The 21359-nt window shown below is 39.0% G+C and overlaps 1 protein-coding gene across 2 annotated transcripts in view; it reads left to right on the top strand.

The window, feature by feature from the left end:
• Positions 1–11896, top strand: part of sez6b (seizure related 6 homolog b) — a 293771-nt gene extending 281875 nt beyond the window's left edge. For both annotated transcript variants that reach the window (XM_034206109.1, XM_034206104.1), the window contains exons 13-18: positions 5278–5472; positions 6932–6964; positions 8543–8651; positions 9972–10071; positions 10404–10412; positions 11096–11896. In XM_034206109.1, the coding sequence (XP_034062000.1) occupies positions 5278–5472; positions 6932–6964; positions 8543–8651; positions 9972–10071; positions 10404–10412; positions 11096–11125 (476 nt within the window). In that variant the 3' untranslated portion in view covers positions 11126–11896. The remainder of the gene's footprint in view (positions 1–5277; positions 5473–6931; positions 6965–8542; positions 8652–9971; positions 10072–10403; positions 10413–11095) is intronic.
• The last annotated feature ends 9463 nt before the right edge of the window (positions 11897–21359 follow it).

Raw genomic sequence — 21359 nt, 5'->3', positions numbered from 1 at the left:
CCAGTATAGTGTTATCAACAGCTCCCGGAAACGTAAGTTCTAATATTACACTAGATAGTAAACTAGAATGCTTTTCAGCCATAAACCTTGAACAATTCAATTAAATGATTCTTTCTTCTAAACGATCAACGTGTATCTTAGACCCGATTCCAACTAAGCTGTTAAAGGAAGTTTTTCCATTAATTAACACTTTATTTATTAAATATTATGAATATGTCTTTATTATCAGGCTATGTTCCACAATCATTTAAAGTAGCAGTGATAAACTCTCTTCTTAAAAAGCACAATCTCGATCCAGAGGTTTTAGCCAATTATAGACCTATTTCTAATCTTCCGTTCCTCTCAAAGATTATTGAAAAAGCAGTCGCCATCTTACCTTAAAGAACTAATTATACCCCACTGTCCTACTAGGGCATTGCGTTCCAAGAATGCAGGGTTGTTGGTTGTTCCTAGAGTCTCTAAAAGTACAATGGGAGCCAGAGCCTTTTCTTATCAAGCTCCACTTTTGTGGAATCAGCTTCCAGTTTGTGTTCGGGCGGCAAACAGCCTATCCGTTTTTAAGAGTGCGCTTAAGACCTTCCTGTTTGATAAAGCTTATAGTTGATAAAATAATCTAATAAGAGTGCATTGACGTAGAAATGTTGTGCGCCTCTTCACCTATACATCTTAGTTCTTACTCTTTTTCCTTACTGATGGTATGTAATTTGGTTGTGTGTGTAGGCGGTGGAAGCAGGGAGAGGCATATACGTGCCTTGATCCCTGCTGAGTCGACGCACAACTGTTGATTGGTGTCAGTGCCAGAAACACTTTTTAGGACCAATGCGCTCATGGTATAGATGTGGCGCATACATCTTAGTTCCTACTCTTTTCCCTCACCCTATCCTAAGGGGTTGCATGTACATAGACACGTTGTGCCTCTCCACCTCTGTTCCTTATTTCTTACCTGCTACCCCTTTCCCTCAACCTATCCTATGGGAGTCCATGTACGTAGACACGTTAGTTTTGCTGCTATAGGCATAGACTGTCGGGGGACACCTTACTTCTTCCTGTCTGTATCTGTCTGTCTGTACCTGTGTACTCTCATGTTCCGAATAACCCAGCTTCCCCCAAATTTCAAAATGTTTTCTATCTATGCCGGGATCCTGAGTCGTGGCTGATCCTGTTGCTGCGGTCCTGAGTCCTGAATCATGTGTCCTGGATCTGGAGTCCTGAGTCCTGGATCTGGAGTCCTGGATCCGGAGTCCTGGATCCTGAGTCCTGGATCCTTAGTCCTGAGCCCTGGATCCTGTGTCGTGGATCCTCTATCCTGAGTTCTGGATTTGAGTCCTGGACTTCGAGTCATGGCTGAACCTGTCACTGTGGTCCTGCCTGATTCTAATCATACTACTTCCCTGATGGCTCCCACAGGATTGTTGACATTCTCGTGGATTTATCTTCTTATTATAGACACATGCATTTCCAAACATTTGGTCTACTTATGCTGTAAAATGTATTATCTCTTCGATTTACACACGGCATCTATTGCACGTCTGTCCGTCCTGGGAGAGGGATCCCTCCTCTGTTGCTCTCCCTGAGGTTTCTCCCATGTTCCCCTTTAAACTGTGGGGTTTTTCTCTGGAAGTTTTTCCTTGTACAATGTGAGGGTCTAAAGGCCGCTACACACCAACCTGAGACCAAAGAACGCGTACCGAAGGCGTCCCGACTTTTACGTCCGCTACGTCGCCTGCGTCGGCTACGCCGCCCGCCTACGAACACACGTCATTCAAAAGAGGCAACAAGAGAGAACAAGACTGCATGATATAAACAAACAACAAATAGCGTCTGGGTTCAATTTTCACTCTCTCTCGTCGATCGAAAGCATGTATCGTACGGTACTGGCGTTATCAGCAATTGGAGTGTTGCTTGCGGCTGCAGAGATTAAGAAGCGGAAGCGAAAAATCAGGAGAAACCGCACTAAATGGGTGAAAACATGGATACTACAGCGAGAAGCTCAGGGGGCTTTCCCGAACCTGTGTCTAGAGCTGTCCCAGGAAGATGGAGACAAGACCCTGAACTACGGCAGGCCACCCTGCCACACGGCACCAATGTTCCAGCTCGAACCAAGCAGCACAGGGATGAACTATGCCAATATTTTAACGGTGTCGGTGCAGTGCCTTTTCAGTGGGATAATATATAGCAAATATGTCTAAAGAACTGTACAATGTAAACAATCGACACAAATACAATACGATAAAAATAGTGTGTAATACAATAAAAAAAGAGTTTGCCAAATATGTCTAATGCTGTGTTGTCAATGGCTGTAGTATCAAGTTACGAAATAAAGTTTTGTATTGCCTATCCTGCTATTTGTGTTTATTCTTTTAATCACACAGCGTTAATACAAAATTAAAAATGTGCCTACATAACTGTCAGTTGCATGTACATTATTATTGGTTTAACTACTAACAGTATATTTTCAACACATTTTAAAATGACCATCTTGAACAGCTACAACGTTAAAATACTTCTAGGCAGATTGTGGAGGATAATGGGAGAAAGAATAGAGGGGCGGACGGAAACACCCATCTGAATAGTGGCCACTTCTTGCAAAATGTACATTTCCATGTGATGCTCACAATAGGTAAATGAACAATGAACAGTGGTAGACAGTAGCTCTGTAACGTAACCGTTTGCGTGCCTGCTTCATAAAGCCAAAGCGCGCGGAAACCCCTCACACCGACAACAACAACAATGGCCGATTGTGCTCCGGCTTCCTCTGTACCTCTTCGGAAGACCAGATTCCCAGTAGGTAGCTGGTCTCTTCAGTAGACCACTGCTGCTTGTTAAGTTTATCCATCGTTGTGTACAAACTGGATAAAACGCGGGCTTTTTGTTGTTGTTCAGTAGTTGATCCCGCCCCTGCCCCCGCCTCAACGTAAGCGTGACGTATGCGGTGCTTTTACTCCAGCCGGACAATTTTTTGGTGCTTGAAACGAACCGGATTCCGGCGCTAAGAGGCTGCTCCGCTGCGGTGTGAACAGGAAAACCCGGTGCTTTTCAAGCTCCAGCTCCGAACCGGCCCTGAAACAGCGTTGGTGTGAATGAGGTAAAAGAGACGACGGTGCGGGACACACCAACCTGAGTAGGGCGCCGCGAATGCCTGACTGCCTCTGACTCCCAAAATCGGGTTGGTATGTCAGGGACTAAAGCCCCTGTCACACTGTCCCGAAATTGACACCCGATGGACACACGATAAAGGAAATGTTCAAATTCGGCTATGATCGTAGCAACATCGGGCCATTCGTGAGGGCATCTTAAGCCATCGTATGACCGCCGGTGGAGTTTCTCAGGCTCCGGCAGCAACTTTGTGAGCGGCAACTTCGTAAGGCACTCGTGAGGGCATCTTGTCAAATCGTGTCATCTTCGTGTTATCATCGGTGCATTCGCCCTCACTCTGATCGGGGCGAATGCCCGATGGCACCGATGATAACAAGATGCCCTCACGATGGCCTTACGAAGGGCAAAATTGACACACAAATTCAACACGAAAATGAACCTTCGCAAGGTCCTTCGGCAATTTTTTGCCATGCCAAACATTTTGCCACCGCTCACGAAGTTGCTGCCGGAGCCTGAGAAACTCCACCGGCGGTCATACGATGGCTTAAGATGCCCTCACGAATGGCCCGATGTTGTTACGATCACAGCCGAATTTGAACATTTCCTTTATCGTGTGTCCATCGGGTTGTTATATTGCACAACAAAATCATGTAAACATATTATGTAAATAACCCAATTTGTGTTCTGTGAAACTAAAAAGGATATAATATATTATTTTGAAGGAGAGTTGACAGGAAGTTGTTGTTGCTATGGAAACAACATTACGGAGAAAACGTAATATTTTCTACATATAACGACGGATAAAGTAAAGAACAAAGTCTGAAGATATCAGTACAGTATCATAGTACTGTAACATAATTGTTTTTGGTACGTTCATTGCAGTTGTATGTCTTAAATGTAATGTAAATGTTGCCTTCGTGTGTGGTTCGGGGCCATCTTCGTGCGAAATTCACAATTCCATATTCGTGTGTCCATCGGGTGTCAATTTCGGGACAGTGTGACAGGGGCTTTAAGGACAGAGGGTGTCGTATTGTCATACTGATATTCTGTACAATCTGTGAAGTCCACTGAGACAAATGTAACATTTGTGATATTGGGCTATATAAATAAACATTGATTGATTGATTGATTGATTGATTGAAGAAGACTCATTCTCTTTCATGCCAATTCCAAATGGTACAATTAATTTAGCAGATTAAGGAGTTTTTCGTGTCTTTGTTTAAACAGTCATCTAGGTCCAATAATGCCATTGTTTCAACAGCATTTAAAGAACTAAAGTATATTTCAAATTATAGTAAGGACCTGCCACAGACTGAAGATAATTCAAACTGTATATAGTCAGTTTTAAATGACATGTCTTGAAGTATTTTGACATGCAGCCCTCTTCATAATAATAATAATAATAATAATACATTACATTTATAAAGCGCTTTTCCTGGTGCTCAAAGCGCTTAATAGTGAGCTGTTCTCTGACCAGCATCTGAAACATCAGATGGCAAATGTATGGAGGAAAATTAGGGCCACATGTGAAACATTTATTATTTATTATTTATAGAATTCTGAGATTCCAGCCACATGTGCAAAAAATGTATTGGTCAAAACTCGAGGAGGTAAATGTTCCGCCTGTGGCCCCAAATCATCTTCCGTACTAATGCTATGTTACAATTTGTGTAACTTGCTTAAACAGACCATGTAAATTTGGCACATATACAGTTATTTATCTCAAAATGATTGTAACTTAAGAGTGTGTGTGTGTGTGTGTGTGTGTGTGTGTGTGTGGTGTGTGTGTGTGTGTGTGTGTGTGTGTGTGTGTGTGTGTGTGTGTGTGTTTGTGTGTGTTTGTATTTATTTATTTAAAAGCACCTCCTTTTTTTTCATTCTTTGTGAAACCTTCTGCTGATATAATTGTTCCATACTTTTTGCTGATGTTAATATTCACATGATTGTGCTCAGCAGTTTCCTGCAATCTGCATGTTAGTTTTTTTGACATTGTTTGTTCTACACAAGCAATGGACATTTGTAAAAAAAATGATGAGAAAGTTAGTCATACTCAGCAGAATGTGAATATCCATACCTAATTGAATGGCAGTCTGGACATTAGTGCCATTCTCCACTGGCACCTTGCAATGCACATTTCCTACAGTCTTCTCAACCTGAACTGTTTCTCCCCTTTAACTCCAGCTGAGGTCTTGGAGCCCTGCAGTCACCCAGGAACGCCCACCTACGGGGTCCCCAGCTCCAACAAGATCCAGTTCCAGGCGGGAGAGACCCTCCACTACTCCTGTCTGCCCGGACACCAGCTGCTGGGGGAGCCGGTTCTCCACTGTGTCCCTGGACACCCGTCCCAGTGGAGTGGGCTGCCACCTGTCTGCAAAGGTGAGGAACTGCAGCCTGGCAGAGTCACCATCTTTCTACACAATATCCTTTGCTTCTTTAAAAACATGATCTAATGTAAGACCATTTGAATATGTAAATATGTGAAGTCCTAAACTATGGATGAATAAGAATACCTAAATGGGCTAACATATTTTTGAATAATTCAATACTTAAGTCATTTAATTGGTTGAGTGTTTTATTTAAGTAAATCATGTTACAAAGTGTCCAAGGGAGCCAAATAAAGGCAAATATTTTTGAAAACGTTATGTGCAACTGAATACATTAAATTTGAATAATATGAGAATTGAAATAAGTAAAAGAAAAGTCAAAGGTGGTACTTTGAAACCTAATCCCTAGACTTTATCTTGTCATCTTTTGCTCTTACAAAGTAAAATATATTATATTTATTCACTTGTTCATAAAGATTCCAATCCCTATGGCATGTCTTTGTTTCCATAGTGTAAAGGGAAACTAAAACACACTTTTAAATTGCCTTTTTCCCCAAAAACATGTCATCGTATTTGTATAATCTGTTTTTATTACTATTATTACTATTCTTCAATTGAGTAAATTATTAAGTACACTATTCCTTTAGAAAAACGTAACTGTTCCCATGTTTTTAAACTGTGATACTATAGCTCAGATTCTAAATGATGGACAGTATATGCCTGATATATAGCTAATTATTTTATTGTTACATTAATCTTGCCGACATTTTTGCATTTAGCAGAACTCAATTATTCTTCATCTCCTTCTTTTCCTGCGTGGTTTCAGAAATCCTTGACTTTTTAAGTGTTGCAAAGAACGACACAATATCTTAATCATTTCTTGATAAATACCATTTTACATTAGTTTTTTTTTTGATAACTTTGATTGGGCCATGAAACTTAATTAATTTGCTGTTTACGTGACTGCATGTCATCTTTTGTTATTATTTCTGATTTTGTATTATTTAAAGCCTGTTATCTTTGTATATTTCTACTTGATTAACACTGTACATATTGCACCTCAATGTGTGCTGGAAAAAAGAAACTGAAATCACATTAATCAAATCTCGAAAAGCTTCAAATGAAATGTTCATATTCAAGTAAAAATATTTAGCATCTCATGCACTCTGTTTATTTAATTCCATCAATACCTGACTTCATGTTCAGACATGGGACCTTAAATCCTCTCTATTATTCAGTGACGTTTGAACGTTTTTAATTAAAAGAAAATAAGCTAAATAAAGAAGACGGAGCATGTTTCAAAGACACTGTGAAATCAGTCACAAATAGAATGCCAAAAATGAAAAGTGGATATTGTTTTTCACTTTGAAGAAGGTTGTAGGAGAGTAGACGCTGAAATAACGCAGGATTGGCCTTTAGTTCATGATACAAAAATGTTTTTGTGAAAACAATTCTAAAGTGTTTATAATTCATGCAGTTTCATGTTTAACACACTTCTGTCTCATCCACAGCCCACCCAGCTAATGCTGAGCACAGATTAGATGGTAAGTCTTCACAAGAAGTTCATGTTTCCTGCACGCCTTGAGTCTGATGGTCTGAGCATGGACGTTTTAATAGATATTTGTGCTAAGATTATTTACATTTTTTAACAATTACAAAAAAAGAACATGATTTCTTTGCAAGTTTTATGTTAGCTGATTTGTTTTTAATGAGTGAATTTCTGCTGAAAGTAATGACACATGATTAGCAAATACCAGAGACGATATTGTTATTAAAGGGATACAGCGAAAACAAGCGAAACTCATCCTGAGCACACACAAACACTCACAGCCCAAGTAAAAACAATAAGTGTGGCTTGATATTGAGTAAGAAAAAGGTTTATAACGCTGTGAGCATGGGTCTGCGGAGAGCATTTCTCCGCCATCCCAACTTAGTAGCCCGAAAAACGTTTACCCATTTAAACAGTCGTGGTAGATACCTTGTTTGTTTTAAACATCATAAATACACAAACAACAATGAATACTTACAGATTGTGTACCCGAATCTCCTGCTGGTCCAAACAAAGTAGGCATCGTTCTTCAGTGCCCTACGCTGTACATATCCGGCATGAATCCTGAAAGGTTTGGGAAGCTTTGTTTCGTGAAAGGCTGGCTGAGGGTGTGGCCTCCGAAATTGACACCCGATGGACACACGATAAAGGAAATGTTCAAATTCGGCTGTGATCGTAGCAACATCGGGCCATTCGTGAGGGCATCTTAAGCCATCGTATGACCTCCGGTGGAGCAGCAACTTTGTGAGCGGCAACTTCGTAAGGCACTCGTGAGGGCATCTTGTCAAATCGTGTCATCTTCGTGTTATCATTGGTGCATTCACCCTCACTCTGATCGGGGCGAATGCCCGATGGCACCGATGATAACAAGATGCCCTCACGATGGCCTTACGAAGGGCACAATTGACACACGAATTCAACACGAAAATGAACCTTCGCAAGGTCCTTCGGCAATTTTTTGGCATGCCAAAGATTTTGCCACCGCTCACGAAGTTGCTGCCGGAGCCTGAGAAACTCCACCGGCGGTCATACGATGGCTTAAGATGCCCTCACGAATGGCCCGATGTTGTTACGATCACAGCCGAATTTGAACATTTCCTTTATCGTGTGTCCATCGGGTTGTTTTATTGCACAACAAAATCATGTAAACATATTATGTAAATAACCCAATTTGTGTTCTGTGAAACTAAAAAGGATATAATATATTATTTTGAAGGACAGTTGACAGGAAGTTGTTGTTGTTATGGAAACAACATTACGGAGAAAACGTAATATTTTCCACATATAACGACGGATAAAGTAAAGAACAAAGTCTGAAGATATCAGTACAGTATCATAGTACTGTAACACAATTGTTTTTGGTACTTTCATTGCAGTTGTATGTCTTAAATGTAATGTAAATGTTGCCTTCGTGTGTGGTTCGGGGCCATCTTCGTGCGAAATTCACAATTCCATATTCGTGTGTCCATCGGGTGTCAATTTCGGGACAGTGTGACAGGGCCTTTAACAAAATAAAAACGTTTGACCCGTCAATGAATAATGTATTGTCGTGTCCCCGTTTTCTCTCCAATAGTGTCTACTGCAGACCTAAGAATGGAGGGGGCCCAAGTAGCATTTGCTGTCTTCATCCCCATCGTCCTCCTCCTCAGCCTCATCATTGGAATCTACCTCTACTACTCAAAGTAGGTTCAAATGTTCAAAAAGAAGGTTCAAGGCTTTTATTTGTCATACGTATAGCTACAGTGTAGTTATGTCGATGAAAATCTTAGGTCACAGGCTCCACCAACAGTGCAACAGAAGACAGTTTTATACAAATAAATGTGGTCTTAGCTTCTCTCTTTAACACTCACATAAGACAATAAATACCAATTCTATCAATTGTAGCCCAATATCACATATTCTACATTTGTCTCAGGGGACTTTACAGTTTGTAAAGAAAATGAATACAAATACGACACCGTCTGTCCTTAGACCCTCCCATCGGACAAGGAAAAACTTCCAAAGGAACCCCACAGCTAATGGGGGTAAAGTGGAAGAAACCTCCAGGAGAGCAAACAGAGAATGTTGTTCGGGTAACATTGAGAGCGCAAAGTGGCTAGACCACAACCTCAAAGATATAAATAAACTTGCCTAATGTTCACCATTTTATTCACTTTGAATGAAAACCATTTTGCTATAGTTGTGCTACCAACGATAAGCTACTCAAAGTATTTATGGTGAATGATTATAATGCCATATATATACACAAGGCAGCATGTCGGTGTGTCCTTGGGAAAATTGCTCCCGATTGCTCCAACTGGGTGTGTGAATGTTAGCTTCCTTGAGCAGATGGCACCATGTTTGGCATCCCCTGCCACTATATCAATGGGTTAATGATGACTTGTATATGTAAAGCGCTCTTGGGAGTCGTAAGGAATGGATAAAAGGCTATCTGAAATGCAGTCCATCCATTTACCATTTAAAGTTGAAGAATTTGTAATTCAATAGCTTGAACATGACACAGCTCCAATGTTAGACGCCATTTGTGTTATTGTGAGTGATATTCACGCTGAAAACTATAATCACATGAAGCAAAGAAAATGGTCAGCTCTGGTCAGTGGAAAAGCAAACTGGTTCGCACTTGGGAACCAAACCAGCCCCAGCATGGAACTAAAACAAAACGCATTTAAGTGGAATAGAGGTATCAGCACCGTTTACAGAGAAAATGTTGGTTTGTTATTATGTATTCTTTCTATAACATTTGATTGTATTATATAACCAACCCTGTTCTGTCATTTCTATTAAGTGTGTGTGTCAGTGATCCTTCATTATACCATCCACCTCCACAACACCTCCATCATAACTGGTCTACACCTCTCTATTAGCACATCTGACTCATAAAAGCATGATGAGAAAAGTACACAGTTAACATTTTAGGGTGCCATTTCTCCAGAATGACATTGTACATATTAAAACATATGTGTCTCCTTCTTTGTCATGACGCATTCTCTGTCTGTGCTCAGGCATCAGAGAAAGCTACTTCAGCTGTCACTGTCCTCCAACCTACCATATGAAAACATCTCTGGAGAATCCACGTGTGACAACTTAGTTTATGAGACAACGGTGAGTCAACGTATACCTCAGACTGTGAGATTGCATGTTTGTTTGGGGAGAGGGACTAGGTACAGTGTTTTACTCCATCTCCTGTGTTCCCAGCATACCTTGTTGTATCTCCCTCCCATTACCTACATCATGGACAGTGGGTTTGAGACTAAAAAAACGGTTTAAGCATTGCTGGATTAATTTGCAACAGTTTAAGATCTATAACTAATGTATTTATTTACCTAACAAAACTGGTCTGGTTCTATCAACATAAGTAAATATTCTGTACACTGTATAAAACGTTTAATGTGTTGAGTTTTTATTTTTCTTCTTCCATGCTGGCAATCCCAAAGAACAATGAGGTGAGTTGTTCCTAAATCCTAAATGATGTGTCATGAATGTTGCAGGGAGAAGTGTAGCAATATTCTTATCTTGTGTTTGCCTATGCCCTATGGTATGGGCAACACGTCTGATATGCATCCCTCAAACCAACAATACAGTATTGTGTGAATCATAGGGTGTGTCTACTTCCTTTGCTAAGAAGCTCTTTGTTGTTGACTGATCATTAAACCACACTGGTGCACTGGTTGACATGATCCTTTATTAACATGAACACACACACTGTACTTTATTTCACTCAATCTAATTTACACTGTCCTGCTGCGACAAATACTTACTAGAGCACCACATGTGGATTAATCCGCCACTAAAGGAGTCCCTTTATTTGACAAAACTAAAGTGGAATATGTTTGTTTTGACTAAATCAAACTATACATTTCTGAGGTGTTTGATTTAATTATTCAGTAGGAACCATTGGCTGAGGCTGACAGCCAAATAAGTCTAGGGAAGTCAGAAAGTATTGATAGGAGAAAATCCCATTAGAGATGGACGCATGATATTTTCACAGGAAACTAGCATTACCGTTTAATTTTAATTTCTTATTGCTGTATCCAAATAAAAGTTATTGATTAATGATAACATTTGACAACCGCTGCTTCGTACGCAACTCCCTTCCTTTGACCACATGTGCTCATTCTCTTCCCAGGATACACGAGAATACGAGGTTTCGATCTGAAGACGCCAGAGCATGTGTTTCAGAATGGACAGATAAGAAGCCTGCTGGCCTTTTCAACGTCTGTCAGACTCACACCTTTGGTGACTCCACCCTGTTCTCTATACACTGAATATGAGCCTCCCTTTATTTACCCTACAGAGGACGCCACACTACCGCTGGAAAGGCTGGGCCACCGGATAATTTTTCTAGCTCAACAGTACAGTCCAGCAGCAGCAGTTTGTACAGTTTTTAATCCTGTGATTGCATCCTGAGGACTTTCAGCGCCAAGAACCATCTCAGAAAGCAGAGGGATTCGATGCAAAGCTTGTGCCATTAAGTGATATAACCACTGATGTTACATTGTGTTATATACATTATACACTATATGTCTCCTGCACCATTTAAAGAGCAATGCTTGGATTAACGGGATGTCTATTAAGAGTAACATCTTAACTTATCTTGACAAACAACTGCATTTACATTTAGAGTATGCTCCAAAATTCGAATTGATGCACGATCTGAGATAAGAAATCAGAATATACATTAAATAAAAGGCCCTATAAAATATAATTGTTCTTGCGAGAGAGAGAAGAAAACGTATTTCATTTTCATATCTGTATTAAGTACGGAGCTGGATGTGGTTAACCTAACCTGCATAAAGATTTGAAAGGTGTTTAGCTAGCCAGGCTTGGTAAATACACCCAACACCTCCTTAGCTCACTAGAAAACATGTTGCATCTTGTTCATTGTATCCCAAGTAAGAACAAAATAAAGAAACAATATGTTGCTTAAGGATTGTAACGTTTTCATGAAAAAATCCAACTGAACATTGCTAACTATGAAATTTCTGGGATAGCTATATTTAATTTGCTTTCAAAGTTTCTCAAAACAAAAAAAAAGCCCTGCTTGGTGCAAATTCATATAATGATAATAATGATTAATTGCATTTATTTTGTGCTCAAAGCGCTTTACATTACATATTACATATATCAGACGTGTAATACATCAAGTTGTTCTTTTACACTTTTGCTAACAAGCGACTCATTAGCTTGCTAGCATCAACAGTCTCACATAACCCAGTCTCACGGCATTTTGTGTTATAGTCACAACATTTAATCTATTGATTTGTGTTCACCAACATGATTTCCCCATTTTGTTCGTGTCACACAGAACGATTTTAAAAGCAATGTATTTCTATTGGTAGTATGTTTCGTGCCTGCAACACGTATTTTTGTCCGGTCGGGTCTTGGAAGACCGGAAGCTGTGGGGTTCATAAAAACATGTTCTTACTCAATATCAAGCCACGATTATTGTTTTTATTTTAAATCGTATAATGTCGGACTTTTTTTGCCATCTGCGAGGAAAATAAATGGGGCTTAGAGCCTCAGAATACTGAAATCTTTTTTTCCTTCTAATTTGTTATTCTTTTCTAAATAACACACTGTTATTTACTCAACAATTACACACAATTATCCTTGTTTTTATTTATTCGTTTAATTCTATAATCTTGGGCTTTTTAGCCGTTCCTCAGGAACTGAATTTCAAAATCAAGTCACCGGAAACAGACGTAGGCCTATATGGGACATTTCGAGCATCATTGCGATACACAGCCACTGAACTGATTACCCAGATCCTCAGCTTGAAGCTTGGTGATTGGATATTTTAGCTGCAATGCACGTTGGAATATGGTGTTAATGCGATATGAAATCCGAAAAAACATTTCAGAGTTTAGGGCGGCCGAAGACACTACACTACCCATAATCCCCAGCTATCGTTTGGGACTACAGTCCCCGTGAATAATCTTCAAGCTCTGGGATTGGATGTTGGAGTGGCAGTGCGCCAAGGTTATGCCGAGCGTCAAACAGCACTTTGAAATGGAACGAAACCACGGCAGACTATCCAAAACTGGACTCCAACGGGACCAACCCCCAGAACTACACATGCTGGCTATTGTGTTTCGCAAAATGTTCTATGGGACGTCTCTACTGGGAACGTTTTCGTTTTTCCCATGATTAGAAGTTGCCAGTATTAAACACATTGGTGTTATCAAATTTAAAACATATAATTAATAAATGAGTGAAAATTGCTTGTGTCCATAATGCGCAGCATTAATACCCACATGACAGCTCATTGTTACTTTGTAATTCTACTCCACTACAATTCAGAGGTTAACCTGGTATTTTTACTCCACTACATTTATTTGAGTTACTTTGCAGATTCTGATTAATGATGTGAAATATAAACAACCCTTAAAGCAGACTTTAGTTACACCTGAGTAAAATTCAGGGAAGGTGATTGTCAAGTGCCAACAATCAGGAGAGATATTTGATAGTTGGTGCGTGAGAAGACTAAACATTTATCTGCAGATCTCTATAAAGTAAATGCATTACTCGTTATTCTCTACTAATAGTTAATTAAAAACTGTATATAATTGCTATTTTGCACATCCCTTTCAAGATTTCAAGATTTTCAAGGGTTTATTGACATATCATATACACAACTACGTTGAAGTTATGCAATGAATGAAAAACTTGGATCGCAGGTTCCTCAACAGTCAAGACAAGACATCTATCAATATGTGTGTACCTCCACCATTACTGTTATATTCTGCACATTTCTTATACTATTTACATACATCTTATAAGAGTATAATTCATGTATAATATCAGTTAAAATAAGTGCTTCAACATAGTTAACATTGCAGGAAAGCAATATATTAGACGTTAAGTACTTTGTCAGGCTTAATATTTATCTGTAGATACCCCCAAAGCTTTTTCTTATTTAAAAGAAGACCTTAACCTAAAGTATTCTTTAATGTTTACATAAAAGTTAAATCGTTTTTTCTGTTTTGCACCTCCTATTAATAACTTTGTACATCCGGCACTAAACTGTTTTATTGTAGAGATCACTTACAGTATCTTCTTGATTTTTTATATTCTATATTTCTATCATTGACCTTCTACTTTCCCCCTATGAAAGTATGTACTCTTCATATTTTTTTCATCAAATATAACATATTTTTAAAAGTATGTAATAACGTGCTTTGACCACTAGGAGGTGCACACAGCATACAATGCCATAATAACTTTTTATTATTAGTGTAGGACACTTATGTTTTATTTTATTTTTTATTTTATATGTATGTATAACATCTGAAGATCTGTAGTTGTATTCATCTTTTCACATAACTTTACAGGATATTGCTATATTATTTCACATGTTTTACTTCTACACATTAATATCTGATTTGTAAAACATCACAGACAGAAAGGTATATCTGTCATTTAATGGTACGCTATTGAAATTCTGATTCATAGATGTGTCTCCCATCACCCAAATCCCCTGACTATTCTTTCAACTCAGTATTTACATTCTTATATTCAAAGAAAATCAGTAATATCTTTAAAAACTACAAGTCCCTGTCTATCAACTGTGCACTACTACCTATCTACCATTTGGATCAAATATAAAAGTCAGCCGAATTAATGTTGATACAGCAAGGAGACGTATTGTGTTAAGAGAAATGGAAGATGTTGTTTAATTGCCGATATATTTATGATCCATGTCACGTATTCAGTTTCGGTGGCAGCCTTCTAATCAGGGCTCTATAAATAAATAACTATGGCATGTGTAATATTTAATGCAGCCGAACCGTGTATTACAATGCCGGTATGTGATGACTTCCAAAGAGAAAATTAAGCACACTCGGAATAAAGTATTATTTTTTTCTTTTAAATGTAAATGTTTTTTGGATTTCACATCACATAAACCCCATATCCCAACGTGCATTGCGGCTAAACAATCCAATTACAGAGCTTCAACCATAGCTGAGGATCTTGGGTAATCAGTTCAGTGGATGTGTATCTGTTTCCGGTTATTTTATTTTGAAATTCAGTTCCTGAGGAACGGCAAAAAACCAGAGATTATAGAATCAAACAAATACATAACAACAAGGATAATTGTGTGTTATTGCTGAGTAAATAACAGTGTGTTATTTAGAAAAGAATAACAAATTAGAAGGAAAAAAAGATTTAAAAAATACAGATTTCAGTATTCTGAGGCTCTGAGCCCCATTTATTTTCCTCAAGGACGGCAAAAAAAGTCCGACATTATACGATTTAAAATAAAAACAATAATCGTGGCTTGATATTGAGTAAGAACATGTTTTCATGAACCCCACAGCTTCCGGTCTACCAAGACCCGACGGACAAAAAGACGTGGTGCAGGCACGAAACATACTACCAATAGAAACACATTGCTTTTAAAATCGTTCTGTGTGACACGAAAAAAAAAGGGGAAAATCGTGTTGGTGAACACGAATCAATAGATTAAATGTTGTGATTATAACACGAAATGCCGTGAAACTGGGTTGCCCCCTTGGTCGATTTTAATGATGGACACCTCCTTTGAACCGTTAGAGCCAATGGAATCGAGAGGGAAGTTCCTAAAAAATCCATCTAAACATTACCCATTGGTGAATGAGTGATGCGTAGCCAGAATGCCCAAAACCGTAAGCTGGGTTGTAGCTCTAATGGCGCATTTCCACTGCAGCGCGTAGCACGGTTTAAGCGTGCCGTGCCAAAACCAGCCCGTTTTTTTGTTGCGTTTCCACTAGGGGTAGTTCCGGCTAACGGGTACTTTTTCACAGTTTTTCTGGCCCTCCAAAATCGTGGTTCTTTCCGGGCCAATAACTGGGCTGAATATGCTAAACTAGTGAGAGAATCGCTGGCAAGGGGGCTACAACTACAAAACAATTTTTTTTACCGTGATTTAATTGTAATACATGTTTCAAAATGATGCCGAAGTAACAACATACTGATACCGGTTAGTAAAAAACATGAATTAATGCTTTGACAAGTCTGCAGACAGACGGCAGGCGAAAAACCTTTTAAATGCGTGTTTTCTAAATGGAGCTTGGCTAAGCTAACGTTGTATATGCTCCGACCGTCCACACTCACAACAACGGCCTATACAGACATAAATAAACCAGCGACTGTATTCGCCATAACACAGACAGTCTGTGGTTTTGCATTGGATAGTTTCAAACATCTGGTTTACTCTCTCTTGCTGGCCTTTCCAAGTTTACCTACCCAAGCGTTCAAGGATTCATTTATTGTCCTTCTGAAACACAAGGTTGCCCTATAAAAAAAAAGGAGCACCTGGAGATGTTGCTTGGTGCGCATCCTTAAAATGAAATAAACCGGACCTTTTGAGGGGTACTTGACTTTATGAACGGGGGGAGGTGCGCTAGTGATCATGCAGCAGGGTTACTGTGCGGAGCGCATAAAGCAGACCCTTCACGCGATAGCGAGGGGTAGAGCGAGGGATCGCAGATGCCGTCGTGCTCGCGGACGGATTAAAACAATTAAACCTAAATAGCTTGCGAATTATACTTTGGCGGCCGTTAATATACCTGGGCGGCCCGCCCAAGTAAAGTCTATGTGTGGGAAACCCTGCTATCTTACCAGTTCTTATGCAACTCGCAAATATCTCTCTCTTCTCTCTTCTCTCTCATTTCTCTCTCTCTCTATGTTGGTGCGCAAATGCGCCTTTATTCAAATGATCCGGTGCTCTTTTTTGGCGGGGGGTGCGCATGCGCACCTGCGCACCAGTTATGTGCAGCCCTGATTATAGTACATTTATGCTACACAATATAGATAGCCTAGCATGTTTATCCTCATCTAGGTTAACCATGTCCTCCAGCTCCACACTTAAGACACTGACATGAAATTGGTTTCAAGGTTTCCATCTTGCTCACAAAAGAGAGCATTTCCCAGAATGTTGAACCATAAACATCAAATTCAAATTAGGATCATTCACAAGTTTTATTATTTATATATTTTAGAATCACAATCCTGATTTCATACACTTATATGTAATATGCAGTTAAGCTTGATACATTGAATTGTACCCCCTTAACTGACATGTCATAACCAACCCGATATCAAGGCAAGACGTGAACATGTGACGATTTACCATGCTGGGAGACGTGAAGATGTCACGATTTTGTCCCTTCAAACGTGACAGTTACACGGTATTGTTAACCCATGTTAACCAGTGGAAAAATAACCGGAAATACCAAGCAAATGCTACCCCGACGTAATGATTTATTTTTTAATAGTCACACTCGATTACGCCGATTTTCTTGTTGCCCCAGCTGGTCGACACCTCTTTTAGCAGAAACAAAGGCTACATTAATGTATTAAATCGATGTTAATCCATGTGTGTGGATGTGGAATTAACGGACGTGACGTTGTGCGATTGAGTTGCCAAGCAACAGCTTCGGTTCATGTTAATTTACAAACTATTCAACTACAACAGTAGTTATATTTAAAAACATGTTAGACGGCCTCACGAAATACTTTAATGCAAATTAAAATGTAAATGTGAAGGAATGTGCGTATAACAAAAATACATCGGTCATAAACGAAACCGGAAACAGACGTAGGCAAGATCCTCAGCTCGATGATTGGATGGTTATCCGCAATGCATGCTGGGATTTGGTGTTTATGTGATGTGAAATCTGAAAACGTTTTTTAAAAATACAATAATACTTTATTCCAAGTGTGCTTGCTTTTCTCTTTGAAAGTCATCATATAACGGCATTGTAATACACGGTTCGGCTGCATTAAATATTACATATCTGCCGTAGTTCTCTATTTATAGAGCCCTGCTGAGAAGACTTCTGGACAAACAGGAGAACTGCCGCCAAAACTGAAGATGTGACGTGGATCATAAATATATAAGCAATTAAACAGCCTCTTACATTTATTTTCACACAATACGTCTCCTTGCAGTATCAACACTAATTCGGCTGACTTTTATATTTGATCCAATTGGTAGATAGGCTGTATTTACACCATAATGGTGCACAACTGATAGAAAGTAATAATATGATGAATTGGAAATGGGGGACCCTGATGTAAACAAGACGAAAGTCTTTCTCTGGTCTGCATCCCCTTAACAATTGTATGTTTTGAGCTGTACTGTATACTGTACCCAATATACAAGCTGTTAATAAACTTTTCAATCAATCAAAGGGACACCTGGTGGTTAAAGCACGTTATTGAATTGTATTATTTTATTATTAGATATTAATAGGAGGATGTGCAAAACAGACAAACTAATAAGGCTTAATTTAAACATTAAAGAGTACTTTAGGTTAAGGTCTTCTTTTGAATAAGAAAAAAGCTTTAAGAAGAATATGGAGGGATGAAACCCTCTTGAAACCGCAGGTCCTTCCTTCCTGCAGTGGTCAGACTTTACAACCAGCACTGCCCCTAGTAGACCCTCCTACACACACCACAACACAGACTATAACACCCCTTGCTGCTACATACAAACCAACTTTGTGCAATATGTGCTATATGTGCAATATATATATGCCATTAATAACTGTGTAATTTATACCTGGCCACTAAATCAATATATATATGCCATTTTGTTTTTTATCTGTATTTTTGAAAATTATGTAACTTTTTATCTTTTTTTTAGCATATTGTTTATTATATTATAACTTAGTACTTTTTTAGCATATTGTTTATTTTATTCTAACTTAGTACTTTTTTAACGCATGTAAGATATGCAACACTAAGCTGTCTGTGGCTCTTTCCTGCTGTAACGCTGCACATTTCCCCTCTGTGGAACTAATAAAGGTATTCTGATTCTGATTCTTTAATGGTCACACATGCAGAGCACACAGCACACACAGTGACATTTGTATCTACAGATAAATATTAAGCCTGACAAAGTACTTAACGTCTAATATATTGCTTTCCTGCAATGTTAACTATGTTTAAGCACTTATTTGTTTATTATTAAACAGATATTATACTCTTATAAGATGTATGTAGATAGTATAAGAAATGTGCAGAATGACAGTTTAATGGTAGAGTATACACACATATTGATAGATGTCTTCTAATGCACTGTTGAGGAACCTGCGACCCAAGTTTTTCATTCATTGCATAACTACACAGCAGTTGTGTATAATATGATATGTCAATAAATCTTAGCCTAGAAAATCTTGAAATCTTGAAAGGGATGTGCAAACTAGTCATTATATACAGTCTTTAATGAACTATTAGTAGAGAATAACGAGTAATGAATATACTTTATAGGGATCCTATTAATATCTAATAATAAAATAATAAAATTCAATAACGTTCTTCAACCACCTATAAATCCTACGAAGCAGGATTTTCGCTTAGCCGGCTAAATTCAGGGAAAACTCCGGCTTTCCGGTCCTACGAAGCTGGTTCTCTTTTTAGCAGGCTAGATCTCCATGGTAACTTATGCTTAGCGGCTAACCTGGTCGGGACCAGGTTAGGTTGCAGGCTAAGAGCTCAACTCAGTGAAAGCACTGCCTGCTGACCAATCAGAGCTCAGTGTGCGGAGTTTAAAGCGATCAAGTCATATTACAGGAGAAAGGAAATACAGAAAAGCTGCCGTCGCAGGAAAGACGGCCGGCAAAAATCACCGACTGTGTGAACGTGAACATTAATAGAATATCACCTCCCATCTTCAGAGCAATCTGACTATTATAACATTAGCGTTAAGAACACTTACCACAACATAAGTAACCGGATCAGAGTAACATTAAGTACAGTCCGCGGCATATCACTTAACGTAGCCTATCATATATTTTCTTATCTGAGTCAGCTGAGCCGTATCTGGCCGTGCAACACTCACAGTGTCACATAGGCCTACTGTATGCAGAAGTATTATTTTAAGCAACACATTAAGTTGACGAAACACTCGAGACAAATGTAATTAAAGTCAAATCGTGTTTTAGACGGGGCAGTGATATCATAAACCTGTTAATGTACGCATTCAAACACTTTTTCTTTTGCCAGCTGTGTTCACCTTGCAGGTGCAACTATGTGGCTTTTATCCTGGATAAAGTGTTTAAGTCATGGATGTTTAAAGTTTAACTTCTTCATTTTTTACTAGTATTACAGTTCACTTTTCATTCAGGAAGTATGATGCTGCGCTGTCAGTACGCTTCTCCATGTTTGTGATTGGTCGAATGCTCCAAATACCACCCCTTTCATGTGAACGCGCACCTAACTAGATAGGACACGGCTGGCTTGAGCGATCCACTTGATAACCAGCGTCGTAGTACAGTTTAGCGAGAGCGCGTATGTTTTGGATTAGGCCAACCGGCTAACTCAAACATATCCAGGTTAGGTTGAACCAGCTTCGTAGTATAGGCCCCTGGTGTCACTTTCTATCAGCTCTGCACCGTTATGGTGTAAATACAGCCTATCTACCAATTGGATCAAATATAAAAGTCAGCCGAATTAGTGTTGATACTGCAAGGAGACGTATTGTGTGAAAATAAATGTAAGATGTTGTTGAATTGCTTATATATTTATGATCCACGTCACATCTTCAGTTTTGGCGGCAGTTCTCCTGTTTGTCCAGAAGTCTTCTCAGCAGGGCTCTATAAATAGAGAATTACGGCAGATATGTAATATTTAATGCAGCCGAACCGTGTATTACAATGCCGTTATATGATGACTTTCAAAGAGAAAAGCAAGCACACTTGGAATAAAGTATTATTGTATTTTTAAAAAACGTTTTCAGATTTCACATCACATAAACACCAAATCCCAGAATGCATTGCGGATAACCATCCAATCATCGAGCTGAGGATTCTTGCCTACGTCTGTTTCCTGGTTTCGTTTATGACCGATGTATTTTTGTTTATACGCACATTCCTTCACATTTACCTTTTAATTTGCCATTAAAGTATTTCGTGAGGCCGTCTAACATGTTTTTAAATATAACTACGGTTGTAGTTGAATAGTTTGTAAATTACATGAACCGAAGCTGTTTCCACATCCACACGCATGGATTAACATCGATTTAATACATTAGATGTAGCTTTGTTTTCTGCTAAAAGAGGTGTCGACCAGCTGGGGCAACAAGAAAAATGGCGGCGTAATCGAGTGTGACTATTACAAAAAAAGTAAATCATTACGTCGGGGTAGCATTTGCTTGGTATTTCCGTTATGTTCTCCACTGGTTTAACATGGCTTAACAATACCAAGTAACTGTCACGTTGAAGGGACGAAATCGTGACATCTTCACGTCTCCCAGCATGGTAAATCGTCACATGTTCACGTCTTGCCTTGATACCGGGTTGGTCATAACCTTCACTTTATATAAAGTGAAAAGGAAAATGTGCACCAAGGTAAGCTAATATTCATATTGCCATTGCCTATTCCGAGATTGCGTCTAAATTCTGACA

The sequence above is a fragment of the Gymnodraco acuticeps genome, unplaced genomic scaffold (assembly GCF_902827175.1).
Source record: "Gymnodraco acuticeps unplaced genomic scaffold, fGymAcu1.1, whole genome shotgun sequence".
Classification (NCBI taxonomy): Eukaryota; Metazoa; Chordata; class Actinopteri; order Perciformes; family Bathydraconidae; genus Gymnodraco; species Gymnodraco acuticeps.
Note: the sequence above shows the minus strand (reverse complement) of the source record. Positions and strands in the feature narration are given on the sequence as shown.